This window comes from Pseudopipra pipra, chromosome 27 (assembly GCF_036250125.1).
Source record: "Pseudopipra pipra isolate bDixPip1 chromosome 27, bDixPip1.hap1, whole genome shotgun sequence".
Taxonomy (NCBI): domain Eukaryota; kingdom Metazoa; phylum Chordata; class Aves; order Passeriformes; family Pipridae; genus Pseudopipra; species Pseudopipra pipra.
The window spans coordinates 5,813,501-5,836,679 of NC_087575.1; the positions used below are offsets into that span (position 1 = coordinate 5,813,501).

Here is a 23,179-nt window from a genome sequence, read left to right on the forward strand (position 1 = left end):
GTGATAAATGTCCCTGAGCATCCTGCCAGTGGCACTGGCAGCTCATCACCAAACACCGTGAGGGAAGCGCTGCCCTGCTGCCCAGGAGGGTCCTGGGGGGTCCCTGAGGGGCCGGGGCTCCCTGGCAGGGCCATTTGCCACAGGAAGCCCTGGAGATGGGGGACACTAAAGGACAAAGCATGATGGAGAGGATTGCTCTCTGGAAGCGTGTGGTCATCATCACTTAAACAGAACTGGAAAGACCCATCGAGCAGCTCCCACAAGTGCATCTCTGGGGTCCTCCAAGCACAGCCACAGCAAGGAACCATGAGACAGCGTTTACATCCCAGTCCTTGTGGGGCATGGACCACCCCTGGGCTCCCACCCTGATCTCCCTCTTGTGTAACTGCTAAATGAAATGCAGTGACTTTTTATTAAGCGCTCCTGCGGCCACCGCCACTCCCCTTCCTCGGCGGGGCAGGACCCCCGCCCGGCCCGGCCCGGCCCCGACCCCCGGCCCTGCCCCAGACCCCGCCCGGCCCGGCCCCGCCGGGACCCGAACCCGCGACCCCGGACCCGCACCCTCGGACGTCCCCGGGTCCGGCCCCACCCCCGAGGCGCCGCAGCCAATGAGCGGCCGCCGCCGCATCCGGGCCCCGCGCCCCCTGCCGCTCGCGCTCGGCCATGGCGGAGGTGAGCGCGGAGCCGCCGCCGGGGTCGCGCCGGGCCCGGAGCCGCCCCCGGCCCGGCGGGGACACCGCGACCCCCGGGCCCCCGAGCCGCGCCCGCCCGGGGCCGGGGTCCTACGGCCGCGGCGCGGGGTGATGGGGCGGGGCGGGGTCCCTCGGGACGCCGAGGCCCCGGGCGGCAGCGGGCCGAGATGCGGGGGCGGGCTGGGGCGGAGGGGCGCCGGGGCCGAGCGGGGGGCGCCGGCGGGGGCGGGCAGGGGAAGGGGCTGCTGGGCAGGACTCGGCGGGAGAGTCGGGGCGAGCGGCGGCGGGGCGGGAGCCCCGCGGCCTGACCCGCGGGAGAGGGGCCGGGGAGAGGCGGTGGAGGGGTCTCCGGGCCGGGGGCTGCGGGACCGCGGGGCGGAGAAGGCGGACGGGAAGGCGGCGGGGCGGAGCGGGAGCCCCGAGGCTGTGGTCCAGCAGGGCCCGACAGCGGTGGTGTGGGGTGGCTGGAGCCGGGATCAGGAGTGCGAAGCTGTTCGGAAGGGCTCGCGGAGCCTGGAAGCGAGAGAGCCCGGGCAGTGGGACAGCACGGAGGTCGGGGCCGTTGTAGGGGCAGAGCGCTGGGAAACGTGGTGGGAACGGTTGGTCTGGGTGGCCAGGATGGTTCTCACCACCTCGATGAGGGGGCCAGGCAGGGACCCCCCACTGCCTCCCCTGTTGCCACGTCGTGTTTGTCTTGGTGCCTTGTACCAAAACGTTTCTGATGTTGTTCTGCCACACTTAGAGCTGGTGATGCCATTCTTCATCGAGCCTTGTCGTGTTCCTCAAATATCCTTGACCTGTTGTAGTAGTTGTTGTGACACTTCCACACTTCATTTCCACCGTGATACCCTCATGGTGACCATGACATGGAATAAGGGTACTGGGAAGACATTGAGGTAGCTGGCTGCTCTGTGGCAGGATTTTGAATCTCTCCGATGGCAGGGCTTCATTTCCAGGATATTTCAGTGTTATGAATGAGGAAGTTGGTGTCTGGTCTGTCAACTCATCCACCACAGTTTGGCCTTTGGTGGAGCACTAAGGCTGCTGCATTCGTTTGTGCCAGTGTTACTTGGGCACGTTGTTGGGCCGAAGTGCTGCCCCGGCACCTTCCACCTCTGTGGCTCACACAGGTCTGTCCTGGGGACATCCAGGAGCTGTCACTGGCGAGGTTTGGCTGTGGAGCATCTCTGCTGTGACACTGTGTAGGGCCCTGACTGGGGCCACTGCCTGGGGCCCTGATCTTCCTGAGCAGTGCGGGAGGTGGCCTATGTGTCCTGTCATCTGTTCATTCTTTGCTCTTTCAGATGCATAACTTGCAGGACGAATCTGGTTCCATCTGTGCTGCTTCTCTCTGGCTACAGCTCGAGTTTGTAGAAAATGGCCCCATGTCAAGGAGTGTGGACAAGGCAAAGGAACCAGGAATGCTTCTCACTGAGTTTGAAATACGTGTTAGACGGGCTCAGGAAACCACATTAGTTATTAAGGAGTAACAATGGAAAGAGAAACCTATTTTTCCTCATTTTTTTTCAGGAGTGGTTTCAGCCTGGAGGGTTTTCTCTGGGGAAACACAATTGGCCTTGCACTCGAAAATGGCTTTGTCAGTGCAGAAAGCTCAGGCTCTGCCTCTGCCCGTGTTTCCTAAACCAGGGCTGAGCTTTGTTCCATGTGCTCAAAACCTTGAGTCCACAGGTAGGGAGGGAGTGCTGGAGTCATCCAGAAATACAAACATGGGAGTGAGTAATTGATCAAGCTCTATGTAACTTCTGAGAGGAAAGTTACTCTTATGCCTGAGCACCATAAACTAGCAGGAGGAAAGCGGTGCTGGGGATGGTAGGAATTTAATTTCTCTTTTTTCCCCTCAAGATTAAATGCCCCATGGGCATAGGAGCCAGTTTCCAGCATCACAGTGCAGTGTCAGAATAACTGGAGTTCCTTGCTGCGACCTTTCACGGTGATTGAATCGATCAGCAGCAGTAAGAGCAGTGATGCCTGGCCCAGAACCTCTCTCAGTGTGTTTCTGGTTCATGCCATGCTGTTGCATTTCCGCCTCCTGTGTGATACTTGCACTTGAAGTGTCAGACTGCACTTACCTTCAGACAAAGTAACTCCACATTGTATTGCAATCAGTGCAATCAGGAATATTCTTTCTGTCATCAGTACGTTTTTGAGCCAGACCTACCTTTCTGTCCTATTCCTTTGACTTTGACTCTTGTTTCCGTGGTCTTCTGGATTTGTAAGTAATCTGAGGGGTTGTTCAGTTTCACGTGTATTTAAATTTGGGCATGGAAGGGGCCATTTGCTTTGTCTGTCACTTGTTTCTTGTTTTCTCAGCCCCAGCACAGCAGTGCTGGTTATTCTGTGGTGGCTCCAGCTCATGGCATTCCCGTTTGTTCCAGTGCTCCATTAGTGCTTCAGAGAAATAAACTCGGGATCGCTTGCAGAATTGTCACACTGTCATAGTGGCTGTTCCTCTTTATTTCAGCACGTGGTCATTAATAGGAGATCTCATCATTCCTGAAGTATTCTTGACACCTTTTCAAGCCAGCCCATCCATGCCAACAGCTTCAGTCCTTGTTTTCAGAGGCCTTTGCATGCAGTGACTTAGTGATCCCCGGGCAAGGAGGTGCCACCGATCGATAGATTGTCTGAGCAAAGGGAGTTCTGCAGATCGCCCAAGACCAGAAGGAGTAAGGGTAGACCACACCCTTTCCATGAAACCACAGTTGCTTCCTTGGAAGGATTTATCCAACAGGGATAGTTGGTCACGTTGCAGTAAAGCCCAGCGAAGGCACACGGACGCTTTCCCAAGTTATGGAGACATTTCCCGGTATAACCGTCCTCAGAATGGAGGCTGGCTGAATCCTTTCTGTGCCCTTCTCCTTTCATCATCCCCTAACTCTTCCTCCTGTTCATGGGCACAGTTGCTGGGCTCTCTCTGGAGCCAGAGTGGTCTCCGTGGGGGTTATCTGCTGGTAGTAATCAGGCACTTGGGGACGGCGAGTCGCAGTGCAGCGTATGCACCATATGGGCTGGAGGCACCTTCTTCATTGTTACGGAATTTGCAGTCTGTATGTTGATAGCTGAAGGCACATACTTGGAACCCACAGTCTGTTGTGGCTTTTCTGATATATACTTTGCTTTACTGCTAGAGGATAAATTCTAATGTGAAGCTGTACTTTGTTTTCTTGTTAAGTAAGCTATGTAAGAGCCTTGTATGGAAGCATTGTAGGTGTCCTGGCTCCCACTGAGTGAGTGAGGAGTGATGGTGCACAGCTGAGATTGTTAATGGCTAAGGATCTTACAGAGATGTCATTGGTGACTGGGGGACTGACACTGGGATTTTCTTCCACAGTTGGGTGCTCTCAGTCACGCAAAAGCTTTGGTTATTTACCTGCTTGCTCCCTACCTCGGCTGAACTTGATGAACAGCACTTCCATGCACAGCAGCCCAAGGAGCAGCAGATGTTCTGGGTCGTTTTCCAGGCCTCAGCCCATGCTGCTGCCTGAACTTGTTAACTGAGCACTGAATGCCACACTGCAGGTGCCTGTTGGCGGTGTCTCCCTGGCTCAGCCTCTCCCTCCTTGCCTGTACCAGACTCCTTCAGTGCCTGCTCAGCTCTGTTTCTTTGCTCACACCCCTGAACAGTGAGGTGAGGCGTTAGGGAGAAGCCAGCATGTTGTGGCCGGCTGCTTCGGACTGTCTCTCCAAAGGGTCAGTCCCTAAAAATGCTGTGCTCAGACACGATGTGTGTGTTTAGAATAACAGCTGAGAGTCCAGGTCCTTCTTTTAAGGGAAGATGTAACTCATGAAGGTCAGGTCTTAAACTGGTGAGAGGATAAGTAGTGAGTGGAGTGCTGAGGGTAAAATGGATGAAACGGAAGCACATCCCCATGGAGTCAGAGACTAAGGGGAAGGTGAGGAGGCCGGTGGAGAGCAGGCTGGAAAGAACTGTTCAGTACACCTCATGAGCTCTCTTCGTGCAGCACAGTTCTTAGCGCTGTCCTGTGGGGGGTTGGGTAACTTTTGCTTTGAACTGAATTGCATTTGTTGGTGGGGTTGAGTGGATGGAGGGTGTTGCATTTTTAAGAAGAGCTGTCTCAGCCATGTTCCTCTCTTTTCCTGAAGGCCTCAGTTGGCCGGCAGAGCCCGAGGGTGGTCCCATACCCAGCCCGCAGCCTATGTCCTGGAGAGCCCGCCCTTCAGAGTGCAGCAGGTACCTCAGGTCAAAGATGCCTCTGTTTGTTGGTCTAGTTTCCAGAGGAAACAAGGTCCCTGTGATCAGCCTGTCTATTTCCTTCTCCTTCTAGCACTTCCTGAGCCTGTTGGTTGATTTTCATACCATTTGACAGAGAAGGAAAGGCTTAAAGATGCCAAAGCTCCTACAGATGTCCATTTGCCCATTCTTGAATAAGGGGTAATTGCCCTAAAAATGCCCCGGATGAAGGAAAGCTGCAGTATGTGCTCACGTGTTGTGACACCAGTGAATCCAGTCAGGAGAGACACAAATACTCAGAAACCTTCAGATTCAGCTTCCAGTCAGTTGTGGGACTCGGATGTGCAGAGAACCAGGCTTTGTGCTGACGGAGTGACTGCTGCCAGTTGTGTTCCCCGTCCCCCTCACTCCGTTCTGACTAGTCTCTTCCTCTGGTTTATCGTGTCTGCACACACATAAGAAGGGATCATCCCTGGCTTTGTTGCATCTCAAGATTTGGTCTGTGGGGTGCTAGTATCCAAATTCTTATTCCTGCAGTTGTGTCAATGGGCTCAGCTGATCATCGACTGAACCTGGCAGAGATCCTTTCACAGAACTACGGTGTACGGGAAGAAAGGGAGGAAGATGATACTCAGGAGAAGCAGAAATCTTTAGAAGAGCTGGAGAAGAGTTTCAGTGCCTCTCAGGTAAAGGCAGCAGGGGAAGGGAAATTACCCTCAGGATTTGCTTGTTTGCTTTTACAGTACTGGTACCAAAAACCTTGGTGAGAAGCCCTGAGTCGCTCAGCTGGCAGCACACTGGGCTCAGGTCACCCAACAACGAGTCAGGTTTGCATTTGGATAGGAAGGAATGGTTTTGAGGACACATGACAGCAGTGAATTTTGGAGCCTTCCTCTGCCAAGTAGCCACTCTGGCAGGTTGTCCTGGCTCACCTTGGTGAAGAGCCATCAGCTGTTGGGGCTGTGGTCAGTGTTTCACAGTGGAGGAGCTACAGAGATAAGCTGACATGGTGCTGCTGTGGGTGGTCCCACAGAGACCTTGGTGGAACACAAGCCATGTTCTTGGTGACAGGGAGTGTCTCTTCAGGCCAGACACAAGACTAATACAAGGATTTGCTCCTTCCCTTCCTCTGGTTAAATACAGATGTGCAGTTTGGCACCTTTTCACCAACTTGAAATCTAATATAAAAGAGAAATGTATTTTAAAAATGCCCTAGACTGTATTGCTTTGGGGTGAAAGTTCCTGGCTTTCCCTTACCTTTAGAGGAACAGGTTTTGGTGGGTCCTGACAGACCCTGCCTCGGTCCTTGTGCAGTGTTACCCGAGGCTGCCCTGATTCCCTCTGTGTGTCCGTGTTCGTACAGCTGGTGGTCTGCTCTTGTGATTGTTCTATTCCTGATGCAGCTTTGTCCTCCTCTTGCTCAGAGCAGTGAAATGCCATTTGAGGAGCTGCTTGCACTGTATGGCTATGAGGCATCTGATCCTATCTCCGAGCAGGACAGTGAGAGCAATGACATCACTCCAAATCTCCCTGATATGACTCTGGATAAGGTGAGAGCTGCTGTTTGCCTCAGTGTTTGTTGCAGGTTTGTTGTGCTGGAGCTCAAGGGGCCTGAGGAGCTCTTTTCAGAGGGGTTTGACCAATGCCAGGGGAAGGGCCTGCCTAGGTCTAGTGTCCCAGAGGTGCAGAAACATGAAAGTAAAGCATTTAGAGACAGGAGAAAGAATATCTGTTTTAAAAAGAATTCGGTAAAAACTCTTTATGGAACTTGGGTTGCAAGTCTTTGCACATAGTTGTGGATCTGTGGAGAGCCAGGGAAGGTTTCTATTTTCCCAGGTGAAGCCATGGCTCCTCCTGTTCTGGCTAAAGTCTGTAGAAATTCTTTTTTTTTTTCTCTCAGGATCTTTGAGATATTTGCTATGAGTGGAGCTCTACAGAAAGGGCCACTTGCTCATCCTCTCTGGCTTCCATAGGTAGCCACTCATGACCCTTGCAAAAGGGAAAATAATCTGGGTGTGGTGGGGAATGCGAGAGAGAATCTGTCTTTGGACAAGCTGTGGGAGGGTGAGGAGATCTCTGGATGTGGCCACTCTTGGCTAGAAATACTTTACTCTAGGCCTCATTCCCCCTCATATATTTTTCTTAATTTAAAAATATTTTTCACTTTCTTGTTGTTGTTAAAAGGAACAAATAGCGAAGGATTTGCTTTCAGGGGAAGAAGAGGAGGAGACACAGTCTTCAGCTGACGATCTGACTCCATCCGTCACGTCCCACGATGCGTCGGACTTATTCCCGAACCAGCCTGGCTGTATGTGTCATAGTTCCTAAGTAGCTGCTGCTCACTTACATGTGATGGTCGGGAAATGCAGGGGAGGGCCAGAATGGTTTTCTTTATTTTGTCAGTCTCCTGACAGCAGATTTTCCACTTCCCTTCTGGGGGCTGTCCGTAAATCTGCAGGGCAGTGGCGTTACTGGGCGTTGGTTGGGGCAGCATGGGGTGCAGACGAGCAGTGGCATGAGGGGAGAATTGTCTTTAGCTGTAACTCAGAACACTGAGAAAGTGGGAATTGTTTTGCTACCTACTGTAGTTACAGCGTGAAAGATCAGTACCTCCTCTGACACCGCTACAAGTAAATAAATTCAGTAGCACTAGTGCAGTGATACACTGTGGCAGTTCCTAAATGTTGGAATATGTGGGAAGCCAAAGCAGCTGACAGGGACTCAGCAGGAAGTGATCTTATTCCTTCTGCTATCCTGCAGAATAAAAGAGTTTGAGTTCCCCAGGTTGGCCATCACCACCCAAGTGACAAGTGTACAAATTCTTTTATTTAAAGTGAGAAAATTAAAATACAGGTAAGTTGTCACGGCTGACCATGCTGAAAGGAACGTTAGGACAGAAAATGAAGGGAAGGAGAGGGAACATAGAGCAACAGAAAAAAAAAATTCATAACTACAGATCTTTTCCTCTCCCACAAAGCAAACAACTTCCTTGCTGATGAAGACAAAGAGCCCTGTTCATCTCCATGTGCTTCCTCCATGGCTGAGGATTCAGAGGTGGATTCCATCCCATCCAACGAGTGTAAGAAGGTAAATTACCTGAGCACATTGGGAAGGGGAGCTCATGCAGTGCTCCTGAGTTTGAAGAAAGCGTGGCACCAAAGCACTGCAATATTTCCCCAGTCTGTTCCTCTGTGCCTTGCGTTTTGTGGATGGCAGTGGCAGATGTGGGTCACAAGAGGGGTTTTTAATACAATCTTGAAATTATCTTCTGCTTCAGATATATGGGAAATCTGTTGTGTCTTAGTAAATTAAATCTGCAGCCTGTAGCCCTATAAAGGTGAAATGCTATGCAATATTCCCAGCAGGATTTACTGAGAGGGAACCATCTCACTAAAGAGAGGAGCAGGCTCCCAAATTCATCCTGGCTGTGAAGGTTGCAGGAGAGCTTTTGCGTTAAAAAGCTTTATCTCCAGCCTTAGCTGCTTGCCATAGATCTTTAACATTAAAACTATGTAAATGCCAAGGGTCACCATGGTATGATCTGGTTGGTAGTAAACCTTCTTAGTTACTCTATAAAATAGCCAGGGTTCACTAGAAATAATAGTGACGGCAGGGGCTACCAGTAAATACATGGGCCTCATGGTGGTGTAGTCCCTAAATCGTGAAGTACAGTCTGCACGGAGCACTTTCCATTTCAGTTTACCTGCCTCTCTGTGATGGTATTTCAGGAGATCATGGTTGGACCTCAGTACCAGGCCACTGTTCCCATCCTCCGCTTAAACAGGCACAGGCAAAAAGGTAAGACAGCCTGCTCTTCGTGCCTTGGTTGTGTGTAGGGCTGCTGGCCCTGGATCACCAGTCCTGTATCTCCAGACTTGGTGCCTCTCAGTGCTGACACCCAAATTTACAGCTACATCTGAGCTGGCTTAAATGAGCCTGACTGAATAGGGCTGGGAACACAGGTACAGAAGTGGTGAAGCTCAGTGAGAACTGGGTTGGTGTGACAGGTTTGGAGGAGGGCGTCTCAGCTGTAGCCAAAGGGAAGGTATGTCCTTCTGGAGGTACTCAAATTTATTCTCTCTGACATCTTCCTTAAGTAGCCCAAGTTACTGTCATTCAGTGCTCCCTGGAGCTGATCTGTTTCTTATTTGGTGGGATATCTGCAGAGTAGACAGGTGCCTTGATTTGCAGATTGTGCTCAGTAATGAGTGTAGTACAAGTGCCAGCTTCTTGAGCTTCTGGACAAGAAAGCTAAAGGGGTCTTTAGTTGCCAGGATTAATCAATCACAGCAACAATCTTTGAGAACACGGTAACAAAAACTTTGTCAGCCAACTCTTCTGAAGCAATGGAAGTGAGCTGAGCCTGTTCTGAGGGCCCTAAAAGGGGTATAAAGAGCTTATCTGCCTCCAAAATCAGGGGGAAAATGCAGTGCCTTGAGAGATGGTTGTCATCTCTAGTGCTGGGTTGGAGTACCAAGCAAAGGTTTCCTCCCTTTCCTGTCTCCCCCATGCATGTCCATGCAGACCATTTCTCAAAAGCAGCAGAATTCTCTGTTTGATTATCTTATTTCAGTGCTTTTTCTGTTAGCCTATGAGAATGAAGATCAGCTGCTTTGGGACCCAAACATCCTCCCTGAGAGAGAGGTTGAAGAGTTCCTGTACCGCGCTGTGAAGCGGCAGTGGGACGAGCTGTCCGGCAGCAGCCTGCCAGAGGGAGAGGTGGTGAAGGACAACGAACAGGTGAGCTCAGTGGCTCCTGCAGCCCATGCAGACCCAAGTGGTGCTTGCCTGACAGTGCCACATTCCCTACGGAGGTCAGAATGAGGTCTAATTCCAGTGATCCCCTGCTCCAGCCTCACAGAGAAGTGAGGGCGTACTGCCCAGCTGCGGTGTGAGGAGGTCAGTCACCCTCCCAATGGGAAGACTAGAAAAAGCCAGCAGATCAACCACATCAGAGCAGCTGGGTTTCCTCTAAGTTAGCCTGGTTAGATTCTGGAAGTGAGTCTTCAGGAACACAAAGGCACACCTGTAATCTGCAGAGCTGCTGGTGGAACTACATCTGTCCAGTCCCAGGGTTTGTAATCCAGTGCCTTAAAAAGTGGAATAATCTCTGCTGATGGTCAAGCAGGGGTTAGCAGCAAGGTGGCTCCTGGGAAATACAAGTTTTATGAGACAAACGTGAGTCTTGAGCAGGCTGGCTTGTGGTGTGTTGCTCAGGTACATGCTGTGAGTGATTTCCTTCTGTTTCCTAGGCTTTGTATGAGCTGGTGAAATGCAACTTCAATGCAGAAGAGGCACTACGGAGGTTACGGTTCAACGTGAAGGTTATCAGAGGTGAGAACCCCCCCTTACTTGGGTTCTACCCCAAACATCAGTGCACATGCAACTCTTTCTAGATTCTGTACATCTCCAATTCCTCTTTCTTTCTGCTGTAGATGAGCTTTGTGCCTGGAGCGAGGAAGAATGTAGAAATTTCGAACATGGCTTTAGGGTCCACGGGAAAAACTTTCACCTTATCCAAGCAAACAAGGTAAGGCTGCTCCCCCCAGCTTCTGCTGAGAGCAGGGGAAGGAGGCAGGTGCTTTGGCACCAGAGGTGTGCTTTGGGCCTCGGCTGATGCAGGGAGTTCAGGATTGCCGAGTTCCGGTCCCAGGCTTTGTGTTGACTCATGCCAGCAGGTGATGGGCTGTTCACTGCCCTGCTCTGCCTTATTTTCCAGGTGGGAGAAGTCACAAACACCACTGACCTGCATGAGTGATGTCAGTTAATTACTGATTAGCCCTTTCTGGAGTCTCAAAAGTTCTTTCCAAACTCTCAGCCCTTGCAGTACTTCTGTGAATGAGTGAGTTGAGCATGTGGATGTTTTGTAAAGTCCCCTGGGGTCCTCTAGAATGGCAGATGCTGTTGTAGGGAGAGCTGGGCCACGGGACATGCTGCTGTGCTGGGAGTTGGCAGAACCAGAGAGTCCAGTTCTACCACTGGTTAATTGTGGGCATGTTGATGCTGGCCAGTGAAAATGGATGCAGGTTTGCTCTCTCTCTGCTAAGTGTGCTGCTGCTGGAAGTGCAGGGAAGTCCTGCACGAGTGTACATGTCTGGCCCACACGGGTCTGTGAGAACAGCTGTGCACTGTGGGGAGTTCTTTCTCTGGCCGATCGCCACCTCGGAAATCTCAGTACGTGCTTCTGTTCTGCAGCATAGATGTGTCCATAGCAATATAAATTTCTGTAATGCACCTAATTTTCTGTGCTGGTTAAATGGGAAAATAGCTCCTGCTCCATGAGATACACCTCGATGCTGGTGTTCTGACTGGGATGTTTCTCCTCAGGTCCGCACCCGGTCAGTGGGCGAGTGTGTGGAGTATTATTATATGTGGAAAAAGTCAGAGCGCTATGACTACTTCACTCAGCAGACTCGTTTAGGAAGGAAGAAGTACGTCCTCCACCCTGGAGCCACGTGCGTGGAATATTCTCACACTAAAATTAGTAATATTAACCTCCCAGTGAAGATTCCTGCTGCAAAGCACCTCCGCTCAATAGACTGCGCCTTCTTCTCTAGAAGGTTTCTTGGGTGGGAGGATGGAGGGATGCACGGGATGTTCTCAGAACACAAACACTGTTGGTGTGGGGAGGGAAGATAAAGAACTCATTGCTTGGATGTATACTTTCTTGTGTTAAAAATAGTTTTGTTTCAGACAAATGCATCCCGCAAAAGTTAAGGCTGGGGTCAGGGATTCATAGCTGATTTCAAGGAAAGAACTCAGTTTGATGAGGTTTTGGGAAGGGAGCTTTTTAAATTCAAACCCACTATTTCTGATGATTTGGAATCTGAATTAATTCCCCTGCTGTCGCCCTTTGAGGCAAATTCTTCCCTTTGAAATATATGCTAATTACAGAAGATACTTTTCAAAATACATCTTTTCAAAAAGGTTGAAAGTGAAATGTCTTAAAAGGTCAAAATGAAATATTGAAGCTGAATCAATTAAAAACATTAGGTGAAGGCTTAGATTTTTTTAAAATTCTGGTGCAAGAGAGGAAAATACCTGAAACCTTAAATTCTTCCACGGTAGGAAAATATGTTCTCATCACTTGCTCTTTGCTGACACACTATGGACCCACTGCAGTCATTCCATGAAACTGGATGTTCCTGGGCATTTGACCATTTATTTCCCTTTGGAAAAACTGGGGACAGAGCTCTCCAGGAAACTAGAGAGCCTGTTCTGATTTATCATGGGCTGGTCTTGGCCATGCTGCCATCAGCTCCTCAGGGCAGAGTCTAAACTGGGCTCTGCAGACCAAGAAGGGATGGACATTCATTCTAGTGATGGCTCTACAGTCCCGTTGCTTTATTTGTTGATAGGTTTTAATCCCAGTCACCCTTTTTCCTGCCTGCACTTCTCTGCTTAGAAGGTGGTGGCAAGGCTCTCTCTCTTTCCCCACAGAGATTTCACTGACAATGACCTGGATGGGGTTGAAGTAGAAAACACCAGTCGTTCCCGGAGCTCCCCACCAATTCCCTCTGCAACTGGCTGCCTGAATGCTCACTTTGGTCAAGATCAGATAGCAATAGAGAGCACAGGTAACTTCCTTTTGTTCTGTCTGCCATGGGGATCACTTGCCTCCCACACTCAGTGGCACAGCCCCTCCTTTGCCTTTCTCCTGCTGCCATTATCCTGCTGTTGCTCTTCTCCCTGCACCTTGCTGGTATGCTCACCTTGCCCCCTGTTAAATACCAGCCTGTGCAGGTTTTGGTGTGAGCAGAAGAGTCGTGTCTGTCTCTACATTGACCAGGGGTGACTATAAAACAGTTGTTCCTGTGTTGGGCTCAGAGGGGTGGCCTAGGTCATTCCCAAAGCAAAAGAATTATACACTAACTTTGGACACCTGAGCAAGGTGCTTCCAGTGCACTGACACAAGCAGCTCCTCCAGAGACTGGGTTAAGGCCCCAGAAGTCAGGCTGTGGGTGCAGGCTGCTTTCAGACAGAGCTGGCTGTGAGAAGACTCGCAGGGAACCCAACATGGGTTCATTCCCTCACTGTCCTACTGCAGATGAAGGCTTTGTGTAGGCAGCTCCCAGGAGTTGTTGGCATGAGGGGATAGGATTTAGGATTTGGCTTATCTTGGAATGTGTCTGTGAGGTTTCCTTTAATTTCCATAGAAACACTGATGGCCTCCCATCTGCTGTCGGCATCTTGCCTTTCTTTGGTACATGCTGGCAGGGATCTTGATTGCTGTAATAAAGAAACATTTGTTTCATCAAACAAATACTGTTGTGATTAGCTGGGGTTGACCCGGGTGTTTGTGCATTACGGACTCACTGTAGCTTTCTCTCCCTTGCTGTGTCCTCTTTCCTCCTCTGTGCGTGCAGAGCCCCTGAGCGTGGAGAGCACGGCCTGCAGCCTGGGCAGCATCAGCGAGTCGGGGCAGGGCTACGAGTGCAGCACCCCCTCAGAGACGAATTGCTCCTTTGACCCCACGGAGGAGACGTCCTCAGGCGCTGTCTCAGCGTCCTGCCAACGACACACTGTCCCCCACTCCGAGCCAGAGCTCTTTGCTTTGCCGCCGGCAGGACCAGGACTGTCAGAGAAGCAGGAGACTTTGCAGAGCTCTGGTGAGACGATAACTATGGACTTCACTCTCCCTGCAGACATTAACGAGGGGTTGCCTTTAATTGCTGGCCCTGTGGATTTGGACAGAGACCCAGAGGCAGTGGTGGCCCCTGCGCAAGTGTCCTTATCGGTCACAGATTTTGGTCTCATTGGCATCGGAGATGTAAATAGTTTCCTGACTGCTCATCAGGCTTGCCCGGCACCTGTGGCTCAGTCAGAGCCTCTGTCACAGTGAGAGTCTCCAGTCACAAATTTGTCACAGACCCAGCAAGGACTTTGACCTGACTGAGTGAAATCCTGGAACTTCCACTGTCCTGTAGGGACAGTTTGGAGCTGTTGGTCAGAATCCGTCTTTCCATCCTCCTTGATCCAAGGCTACAGTGAAACCAAACACCTTTCTGCTCCAGTGTATCCTGACGCAATCACGCAGTGATGGCTGGCTTTCCTGGGGGGGGAGGTCCATCACCCCCTCTTCCGTTGACCACGTATCACCCCAGGTGACGCCAGGCTGCTCAGAGAGTCCCTGCCTCAGGACAGGGGAAGTGTCCCTTGGCCCCAGTGGGACAGTCTGAGGGCAGAAATGTTTTGAGAACAGGGCTGTGTCTCTGTCATGTTGAGGATGCAGTTCAGGGGTCGGAGAGCTTGGGAGGTCTGCAGGAAGCACAGCCTGCCCAGGCCGCAGGGCAGTTCACTGCAGAGATGGGCATGGCAATGCCAAGGGAAGCTGAGGAGTGTCTTGGCCCTTCTCCCACAGGCAGTGTGTTGCAGTAGGAGTCACTTACTGCATTCTCCCAACAGCTATGGATCATGACAGGCAGAAACACTGCTGCTTCCAGCCTCAGGCAGCTCTGTGTTCCTGGTGCCCACTCTCCACCAGCTGCAGGTGGGTCATGGCCTGGTCCAACCCTTGGGCTGAGGTATCAGGTCTTGGAAGGGGATGCTGTGTGGTGCAGCAGCATTGAGTCCTTCTCACCTTCCTACGCAGTGCTGGCCCAGGGAGAATTGGTATGGGCAGAAATAAGAGTTTCTAGAGCCACAGAGTGATGCTGGCCCGGAGCACTGTGGTGCTGCCACTTCTGCTGCTGGCAGGGAATGACCTGATCCTCACCTACTCACAGTGCAAGAGGGTAAAATGCAAATGAAAACTTCTGTAACTTCCCAGTTTGTTCCAACAATTTGTCAGCAGAGGGATGAGGTTACTTAGCTCCCAGAGTGTGAAGCCTGGGACACTGGTGCTAGCTCAGTCTCAGGCAGGGGAGCACACCAACCCTGGGCATCCCTGTCCCTCCCTCACAAAGCAGACTGTTTTCTGAGAGGAAAGTGTGTCTTTACTGCCATGCTCAGGGAGGTGACATGTAGCCCTGTGTGGTGACGAGGTACTGCCTGCCGTGCAGAGCCACGGGGGCCTGTCCATGGGTGTGCTGGGGTCCAGAGCTGCTTTGCTTCCCACATGTGTTCCAGGTCTGGTGTTTGCCACTGGCTTAAATCCAACGTGTTCTCATTCCCCCTTTTCCATGCAGAGAATGCTCTCCCCTCACCTGCTGAGCAAGGCCCTCGTGCAGATGGTCCCTTCCTCCAGCTGTGTTCTGCAGTTGGGAGGGGGCTTGGGTTGAGGGCTTTTGCTTGCTTTGGTAGAGGCCTTGGGGCTGTGACTGTGCACTTGGCTCTGCTGCCAGTGGATTTGGCAGGTACCTAAACCCACAAGCCTGCATCCTCCTTTTACCCGACCCTGGGAAGTTGTGCTCAGCCCCACAGCTGGGGCACAGAGGCAGGATGAAGCAGCCTCATGGGACGGCAGGATTAGACCTTGTCTCATCTCCTAAGCCCCAAATCTGTTCTGTGTGCATTTGCTTCGGTCCCCAGCGCTGCTGGGAGGTGCTGAGCCTCAGGCACAAGCAGCTGCCTTCACCTGGCACCATTTTGTCAGCCAAATGTGGTTGGCAGAGGCCTCCCCTCCAGCTGCTCCCAGTGCCTGCTCCATAGTGGAACTGCCCAGGCTGTGATTCCCCTTTCCTGGGGACAAGAGGAATCTCCTTGGCTGAAGGGAGAAGAAGAGGCAGGGTGAGAGTATGGGTAGCCCTCCCAGGGAGGGCCAGGCCTTGGCATCTCCTCCATCAGTTGAGAACATTCTTAGTTTTTCTGAAACCATTTTTTCTTTGGTTTGTTTCAAGCCCTAATGAAAGGAGACAGGAGCTGGGGAAGGCAGAAATCTCTTTATGTCTTTCAGTGTTGTTTACAAATTTGCATGGGGTCTTTCAACATGAGTGTGGGCTTTATCCACATAACTTTGAGGCAGAGGGGTGGAAAAGGCTGGGACAGGGAAGGGGGAGTCACTGAGGGGGGAGGTTTGGTTTTGGTTTTTGTTGGGGTTTTGTTTTTCCTTCTTACAAAGCACATTCACTTTGAGCCGCCCAATGCTGGACTCTTCTCCCTTGCCCCCCAGCCCTACACTGTGAAGTGACACTGCCTTGAAGACCCCTCGCTGTTATTTATTTAATTAAAAACCTAATTTGAAAGTGAGTAAGAAGCCTGTCTTCTTTTTGTAGACCAAGATGCAACAGTCCCATGTGTCGTGATGGCAGAAGCAAGAAAAGGGGTCTCTGCCTCCGCTGTCTGATCCTGTCCTGCCCTGCAGGCAGGGTGGGACACCAGGGATCCATCCCAGCCTGGGAGGATGCCCAGCATCACTGGCTGAGTTTTGCCCCCTGGCGCTGTGGGTAGAGGGAGCTGTTTGTTGCTCTTACAGGTGCCCCAAGTTCTCTGAACCCATCAGCCTGTGGCAGGCCCCATGTCTCACCACTTCAGCCAGGAAAAGCATCCTGGGGGTTCCTGCTGCAACTGCACTGTGTTTCCCCACCACAAAGCCCCTCTGTCCCATCAAAAACTCTTTAAATTCTCTTCTCCTGCTTGTGCCTGGCTCTGGCCTTCTGTCCTGGGGCCTTGGGGGGCTCTGGCCACGCAGCCCCCTGGCTCTCCCCTGCAGAGGTAGGTACGAGGGTGGGCACAGGGGACGGGAGCGGGTTTCCTGCTTCCTTTGAGGCCCCGAGGTGCAGCGGGAAGGATGGGTGTGCTTGAAGCCCTCATATGTGGCCGTGGTCACCTCGTTGCATCCTTCGAAATGAAATGCTGTTTTCGGCCCTGTGTGACCCGAGGGTGTGAGAGCCGCAGGGCCGGAGATCGCGGGCTCTGCAGCCCCACCGGGCCCCGGGGGAGGGTCCCGGGCGGGCTCTGCAGCCGCAGCGCTCGGACGGCAGAGGGAGCCAGAGCCCCGCGCCCGGGCCCCCCCGCGCCCCCGGTACCCGCGCCCGGGGCGGCCGGGACCCCCCACCCCCCGGGGTCGCCGCCTTCCGCCCCTGTGACACCCCCGAGCGCGGGGCTGGGCCGTTCCCGGGAGGCTCCTGTCGCCCCAGCACCGTCCGGCAGCCACGGGCCCGCGTGGGGCAGAGTCCCGCAGTGCCCGCGCCGCTGCCGCGTTGCGCTCCCCCTGCCCGCCCCAGCGCGGGGTCGTGTGCCTGCAGCGGGGGTCCTTGCCCTGCCTCGGAGCCCCGCACTGCCACATCTGTGTTCCCACGGCAGCCACGAGGGTGGCTCAGCAGGACTGCTGAGGGCTGCGATGAGAAGGGGGGATTTATCAGTGGTGAGACAGACTGTATTAACGCCCACATCCCCTCCATGACGCAACCTGGGCGTCCCATGGGCTCCAGCCTTCCTCACTCCTGCAGCACCTCCCCAGCTCTCCTGCCTCGAGGCTCTCACCTGCTTGGTTGAGGTCTGCAGGCAGCATGTCTGTGGCAAGTCCTGCCCCAGTGCTGTGCCAGGGCCCCCATGGCACTGACAGGCAGGAGGGAGCTGCACTGGGGCACATCAGGGTGGGTTGGAGCAGAGGAAAGCTGGCCTGTGATTCTGCCTCTCTCCCCAGGGCAGCCCCAGAGCATTTCCAGCTCTGACGGCTTCCCACAAACAGCCTTGACATTCTCCACAGGCCACTCACACTGCACTTCAATCATCCAGCCCCGCAGCTATCATTTGGGTGGTTTCTGTATTATTTACATTTCCTTCCATTCCTAACCAGGCTTCGGGCCCGGAACAAACAGCCAGGATGCGACTGTCCCTGCTCCCACCAGGGAATTGCTGCGGGAGCCGTTGCTCCAACCTCTGCTCCTGTCCCTGCTCTGGGTTCCACCGGCTCAGCACGTCCCCAGCCCCAAAGGGCAGCACCGGGAGCCTGTCCTGCTCCCAGGACGTCTGAGGCTCAGGAAATACGGCCCCACATCTCGGCAGGTAAATCATAGCTCCTGTCTCATCCTCTGTGCTCCCACCGGCCTCTCTGCTGCGTCCACAGGCTCCTGGGAGCCCCTCCTTCCCCTCAACAACCGCTCTCGACACCGAGTCAGCCCCGCATCTGCTCTGCACAAGCCCTCGCCGTCCCTGCCGGTGCAGCCACAACGTTTTTGGGGCCACGTTCTGCCATTCTTGGATTTTCCTTTTTTCCTCCATTTTTTTTCCCCCTCAGGACATAGGCCCGAGGCGATTGGGGCACAGGCGGCTCCCAAAGCGGCCTCTTTCTCTTCCTTCTCCTCTTTTCCCTTGACGCAGCGACGGGAGGCAGCCGAGCCAAGGCGGGGAGACCAGGCAGGCGGGGCGGGCACCGGGGGACTCGAGAGGGCCGGAGCCGAGGACGCCGGAGCGGGGCCCAAGGAAGCGGCGAGGGGCGAGGAGACTCTAGGTCCAGAGGGGTTCCCGCCGCGCCCCACACCTGCCCCGGTCCCGGCCCCGGCGCTCCCGCCCCGCCCCGGCCCGGCCCCGGGCGGAGGCACCGGCTGCCGCCCCGCCCCGCCAGCCCGGACTTTACCTCCCGGCCGGGCCCGCGTCGTTCCGGGCCATGTGAGCCGCGGGGCCGGGCCGCGGGGCCTCACCGGCTGCGGGATGGAGCGCAGGAAGGTCTTCGTGGCGCTCGACGTACTCTGCCTGGCGGTCGGTGAGGGCTCGGTACCGGTACCCCCGCCGTGGGCGACTCCGGAGCGTCCCGCCCGTGCCTTCGGTGGGGTCGCGCCGCGGGCTGGGGTCAGATCCGCGGGAGGTACAGGGGGTCCGGGATCTCGCCGCGCCTCCGCCCGCTCCCGCCCGTGGCCGGTGCCGCCGGTCCGGGGGCAGGGCGGGAGGCACCTGCCCGGCCGCTGTCCCGGGGCTCCGGGCCTCCTCCAGGAGCCACAGGCGGGGGCGGGCGAGCGCCGGCTCCTACCCCTGCGCTACCGGGCTCCGTCGGGAGTCCCGGTTCCCGGGGCGACCCCCTTGGTCGAGCGCCCCCCGGGGGCTGCGGTCCGTCCCAGGCCGGGAGGCAGCGACGGAGTCCCGCCGCTCGGGCGGCACCGGGACGCTCCCTCCGCCGCCGCCGCCCTGGCCGCCTGCCCGCCGCCGAGCCCGGCGCTCCAGGGGCGGACAGAGCGGGGCTGGGGCTCCGCAGCCCCGGACGGTGGGTTCAGAGGGCCTCTTCCAGGACGTCCCCCACCGCCCGGTGAGGGCAAATGCTCGTTTCTGAAACTGCAGGGAAGCACTGAATTAAGACGGACTGAAAATAAAGGCCCGGAGCTTCCCGGGCTGCGGGCCCCGGCGCGGGGGGGGGAGGGCGAGTCCCGGTGCCGCTCGAGGCGCGTTTCCCTCCTGTGGGACGGTGCTTTATATTTTTAGGGGAGCTTTTTTTATATTTTTAGGGGAGCTTTTTTTGGAGGATGAAATTTTCCAGAAAGAAAATTGGTGTCTAATTTGAGCTGAAAATGGACGTCTGAGGTGTGCGGGGAGGCGGCGGCGGGGCCGGGAGGGACCGGCGCCGGTTCCCGGCAGCGCGGCGGGGGCGGCGGGGCAGCTCCCTGGTGCTTCATCGCCGTGCTCCCCCCTCTGTCGGTGGGCGCAGGAGGCGGCGGGACCCCCGGGGCGGGAGCGAGGAGGCGGGGGCGGGCGGGGACAAAGGTGCGAGTTCCCAGGAGACGGAGGAACAAGAGGAGACGGAAACCGCCGGGAAAGGCGGAACAGGGAGAGGAGACTGACCTAAGGTGGCCTGCGGGGCCGGGGGGCCGCTTCCCGGGGGGAGCACCCTGAGACCCCCGGGGTGGGGGCGCCCAGCCCGTCCTTGACTGTTCCTGGGCAGGGATGGGGCAGGGGATCCCCTTCCAGCGAGGGGCTGGCACGGCTACTGCGCGGGGCGGAGGCCCGCAAACTCCTCTGGACCTCTGGGGATGGTTCTTTCCCGGGTGTGCTCGTAGCTGCCCATGGCCGGGATTGCAGCACGCTGGGTGGAAAAGCCTCCTTTCCCAAACTGAGGTAGCCAGCGCATCATCTCTCAAGAGCCCCGAGGAGGCAGGGGAGTGAAGAGGCTGGTAGGAGCAAGGGCTGTGGGAAGGTGAGAGGGACAAGCCAAACTGGGCTGGATCACCCACCAGCATTGCCCAGCACCAGCTCTCCTGGGCCTGCTGTGAGAGTTCTGCTGGGACCATCTGGGGGCCCTTTGCTGCTGTAAAACAGTTTTGCAAGATGCCTGTGCTCATTAATTTTAATGAGGTCTGTCTTCCTAGGCTGAAAGACTCTGGGGAGCATGAGGAAAAGGCACAAGATCAAGCCTTGCCACAGTTGTGCCTGGGGAGGAGTGGGACAGCCGTGGGGGCTCTGCAGGTGCCCAGCTGTGGCTGTCTCACGTGGTATCTGGGCGCTGCAGGCATCTGCAAACTCTTGATAGGGCCCTATCGGTGTCGGGGCGGGTTCAAGTCCTCCTGCCCGGGGTACAGGTGGCTCAGGACTTCATTCCTGGAGGGGATTCCTCCCCGGCATCGGGGAGCAGAGCCCCAGGGACGACAGATGGGGAGACCACACGGTGCTGCATGCCGGTGTGGAGCCTGCTGGCTGGCGTCCCCAGTCTTTGCCTCTCTCTGCCTTGCAGCATCTCTGCCCTTCGTCATCCTGACACTGGTGAACTCCCCGTACAAGCGAGGCTTCTACTGCAGTGATGATTCCATCCGCTACCCCTACAAGGCAGACACCATCACCCACGGTCTCATGGCTGGGGTCACGATCACCTGCACTGTTGTCGTTGTAAGGATGTGCCACCCCCTTCTCTCCAGGGCAGGGACATCCTGACGTTGTATCTGGAAGCTGGGGCCCAGCACAGCCACCTCCAGAGCCCTGGCAGGGCAGCAGGACCCTCAGCTTAAGCACTACTCTGCTGGGGGTCAGGAGCTCCCATTGGGGTGGCGAGACCCACGTCCTGTAGAGCTGGTTCCCTGAAGGGACAGGGAGAGGGTCCATGAGCTCCTGTGGCAGGCAGATGCCAGGGGCTCCTCTGCCACAGAGCCAAGAGCCAGAGCATCCTGCAGCCCTGGTTCTGGGGAGCTACTCAGTAGTGCTCAAACCTCACCCCTTGCCCCCTGGTCTCTGCAGATCTCATCGGGGGAGGCATACCTGGTTTACACTGAGCGCCTCTACTCCAAGTCAGAGTTCAACAACTACCTGGCTGCCCTCTACAAGGTGGTGGGGACCTTTCTCTTTGGGGGGGCCATCAGCCAGTCCCTGACTGATCTGGCCAAATACATGATCGGCCGTCTCCGGCCAAACTTCCTGGCTGTCTGCAATCCTGACTGGTCCAAGGTGAACTGCTCCATCTATGTGCAGCTGGAGAATGTCTGCCAGGGAGAGAGCAGGAACATCACCGAGTCCAGGTGAGCTGTCGGGCCACAGGACCTCATCTCCTCCCTCTGCCAAGCAATGCTGGGCTCCCAGTGGCAGCCCCAGATGAGTATTGATGCTCTCCTGCTGCACGGCAGAGCCTGTGGAGTGGCTTGGGGGCTTGTGGGAGCTGGCTAAGGGCTTGTTCTCATGACCTGACCCATTCCTTTTGCCCCACAGACTGTCCTTCTACTCGGGACACTCCTCCTTTGGGATGTACTGCATGATGTTCTTGGCGGTAAGTGCCGTGCCACCGGCAGGCAGCCAGCCCCCACGGGTCCCATGCCCCAAGCACCCCATTATCAGGCTAGTTGTTGCCCCCTGCTCTGGGTGATTGCTCCCATCTTTGCTCCCCAGCTCTATGTGCAAGCCCGGCTGGTGGGAAAGTGGGCCCGGCTGCTGCGTCCCACCATCCAGTTCTTCCTCATCACCTTCGCCATCTATGTGGGCTACACCAGGGTGTCCGACTACAAGCACCACTGGAGCGACGTGCTGGTGGGGCTGCTCCAAGGGGCTCTCATTGCCGTCCTCATCGTGAGTGTCCCCTGTGCGACCTGCTGCTTGACCAGGTTCCTGCTCGGCTGACAGAGGGGTCCCCAAACCTTCCTGTTGGTCTTTTTCAGGTCCGCTACGTCTCTGACTTCTTCAAGCACCGTCCCCCACGGCAGTGTGAGGAGAAGGACCCAGAGCGCAAGCCCAGCCTGCCGCTCACCCTGAGCGACCCCGACCACAATCACTACAGCTACCGCGGCGCCCCGTGAGCGGACTGCGCACGCCGGACTGCAGACCTGCCCCTTGCCGTGCTCTGCTCCTGGCTCAGGGATGGGGATGCTGGCTCTATATTAACTGTTGGCTCCGTGGCTCTGGTGCCTCTGGCTGCCACAGGTGCCAGCGGGACAGCCCTGCCTGTTCCCACTCCCGCAGTGCCGTGGTGCCCAGCTCCCCATGCCCACAGTGCTTGCCGGTACCTGGTGATGCCAGTGCCCTGCCTGTGGGAAGGGGATGTCCTCAACCCCTGTGCATCTGAGTCATGCTCCAAAGCTGCTGTCCCAGCCTTCCACGTGGAGGAAGGGGAGGGAGGGGAGGGTGGCACGTGAGGATGGATTTATTGGGCTGGCAAAGCACACTGAGCGAAGAGCAAACTCCTTGGCAAGTCTGAGTTTGCCTGTGCTGAGTGTGTGTTGTCCCTGTCAAATTATCCAGCCTTCTGAGTACAAATCCTCACAGGCACAGAGAGAGGAGGACAACTACTGGGCTAGCTATACTTTTTTGGAAAGGATTAAAGCAATCCAGAGCTTTTCTTTGTTCCTTTGGTTACCTTCAAGAGCAGTCCTGCCCACCAGCAGCTGGTGCGAGCAATGGGTGCCTGGGCAGGCTCTTCTCTGGCAGTGCCTGATGCTGCAGTCCTGGGTGTGAGGGCTGTTTGCCCCCCGCCTGCTTCATGCCTGGCTTGGGCAAGGGGTTGCTCCAGCCTTTGTCGCTCCTGCAGCTTCAGCTGATGCTTTAGGGTGTGTGGGGGACTAGGGAGACACTTTCTGTGGTAAAGGAAAATAAATGGGGATGTGGAGCTGAACACGGGAAGGGGGGGCAATGGGTATGGAGCAGTCCCATTGCAGACATGCAGCTGCCTCCAGCACTGGAGTGCTGTGGGTCTCTCTTTAAAATACATGCATTTTCATTATGATGTGTTTTTATAAAAATGTTTATAATTAGATCATCCTTAAAGAATGTCTGTGTCAAGCCTGTTCTCTTACTCCATGGATGTTCTTGGCCTTGGAGGATGAGCTTAACTGTTCAGGGTTTTCTTTTCCAAGGGAAAGGTGTCTGAAGCCCCTCTTTAGCTGTAGGTTTGCTGGCAGGTGGTGGTGGCTGTCAGGGCCACTAAGCCCCTCTCCCACTTGTGCTGTGAAAGGTGGGCTTGACCAGGGCTGATGGGAGCAGCAGCCTCCCAGGG

The 23,179-nt window shown here is 55.2% G+C and overlaps 2 protein-coding genes across 9 annotated transcripts; both read left to right on the plus strand.

Moving 5' to 3' along the window:
- The first annotated feature begins 1,100 nt into the window (after positions 1 to 1,100).
- On the plus strand, positions 1,101 to 16,039 carry MIER2 (MIER family member 2). Of its 6 annotated transcripts, none has more exons than XM_064637254.1 (13): positions 1,101 to 4,606; positions 4,818 to 4,914; positions 5,443 to 5,591; positions 6,330 to 6,455; positions 7,090 to 7,213; positions 7,883 to 7,992; positions 8,634 to 8,703; positions 9,479 to 9,645; positions 10,158 to 10,239; positions 10,341 to 10,435; positions 11,233 to 11,336; positions 12,346 to 12,482; positions 13,272 to 16,039. In XM_064637254.1, the coding sequence occupies exons 1-13, from the start codon at positions 4,562 to 4,564 to the stop codon at positions 13,745 to 13,747; spliced, it is 1,782 nt and encodes a 593-aa protein (XP_064493324.1). In that variant the 5' UTR covers positions 1,101 to 4,561; the 3' UTR covers positions 13,748 to 16,039. The 6 variants fall into 6 exon arrangements, with proteins under 6 accessions (XP_064493324.1, XP_064493321.1, XP_064493322.1 ...); XM_064637251.1 differs by having other exon boundaries at positions 1,103 to 4,606; positions 11,233 to 11,360; XM_064637252.1 differs by having other exon boundaries at positions 1,104 to 4,606; positions 9,494 to 9,645; positions 11,233 to 11,360.
- A 2,164-nt stretch (positions 16,040 to 18,203) lies between these two features.
- Positions 18,204 to 22,953, plus strand: PLPP2 (phospholipid phosphatase 2). 3 transcript variants are annotated; one of them, XM_064637270.1, is made up of 6 exons: positions 18,204 to 18,553; positions 20,444 to 20,595; positions 20,941 to 21,218; positions 21,406 to 21,463; positions 21,583 to 21,759; positions 21,849 to 22,953. In XM_064637270.1, exons 1-6 carry the CDS (start codon positions 18,439 to 18,441, stop codon positions 21,984 to 21,986), a joined length of 918 nt encoding a protein of 305 aa, XP_064493340.1. In that variant the 5' UTR covers positions 18,204 to 18,438; the 3' UTR covers positions 21,987 to 22,953. The 3 variants fall into 3 exon arrangements, with proteins under 3 accessions (XP_064493340.1, XP_064493341.1, XP_064493339.1); XM_064637271.1 differs by having other exon boundaries at positions 18,225 to 18,490; XM_064637269.1 differs by lacking the exon at positions 18,204 to 18,553 and having other exon boundaries at positions 19,504 to 20,595.
- The last annotated feature ends 226 nt before the right edge of the window (positions 22,954 to 23,179 follow it).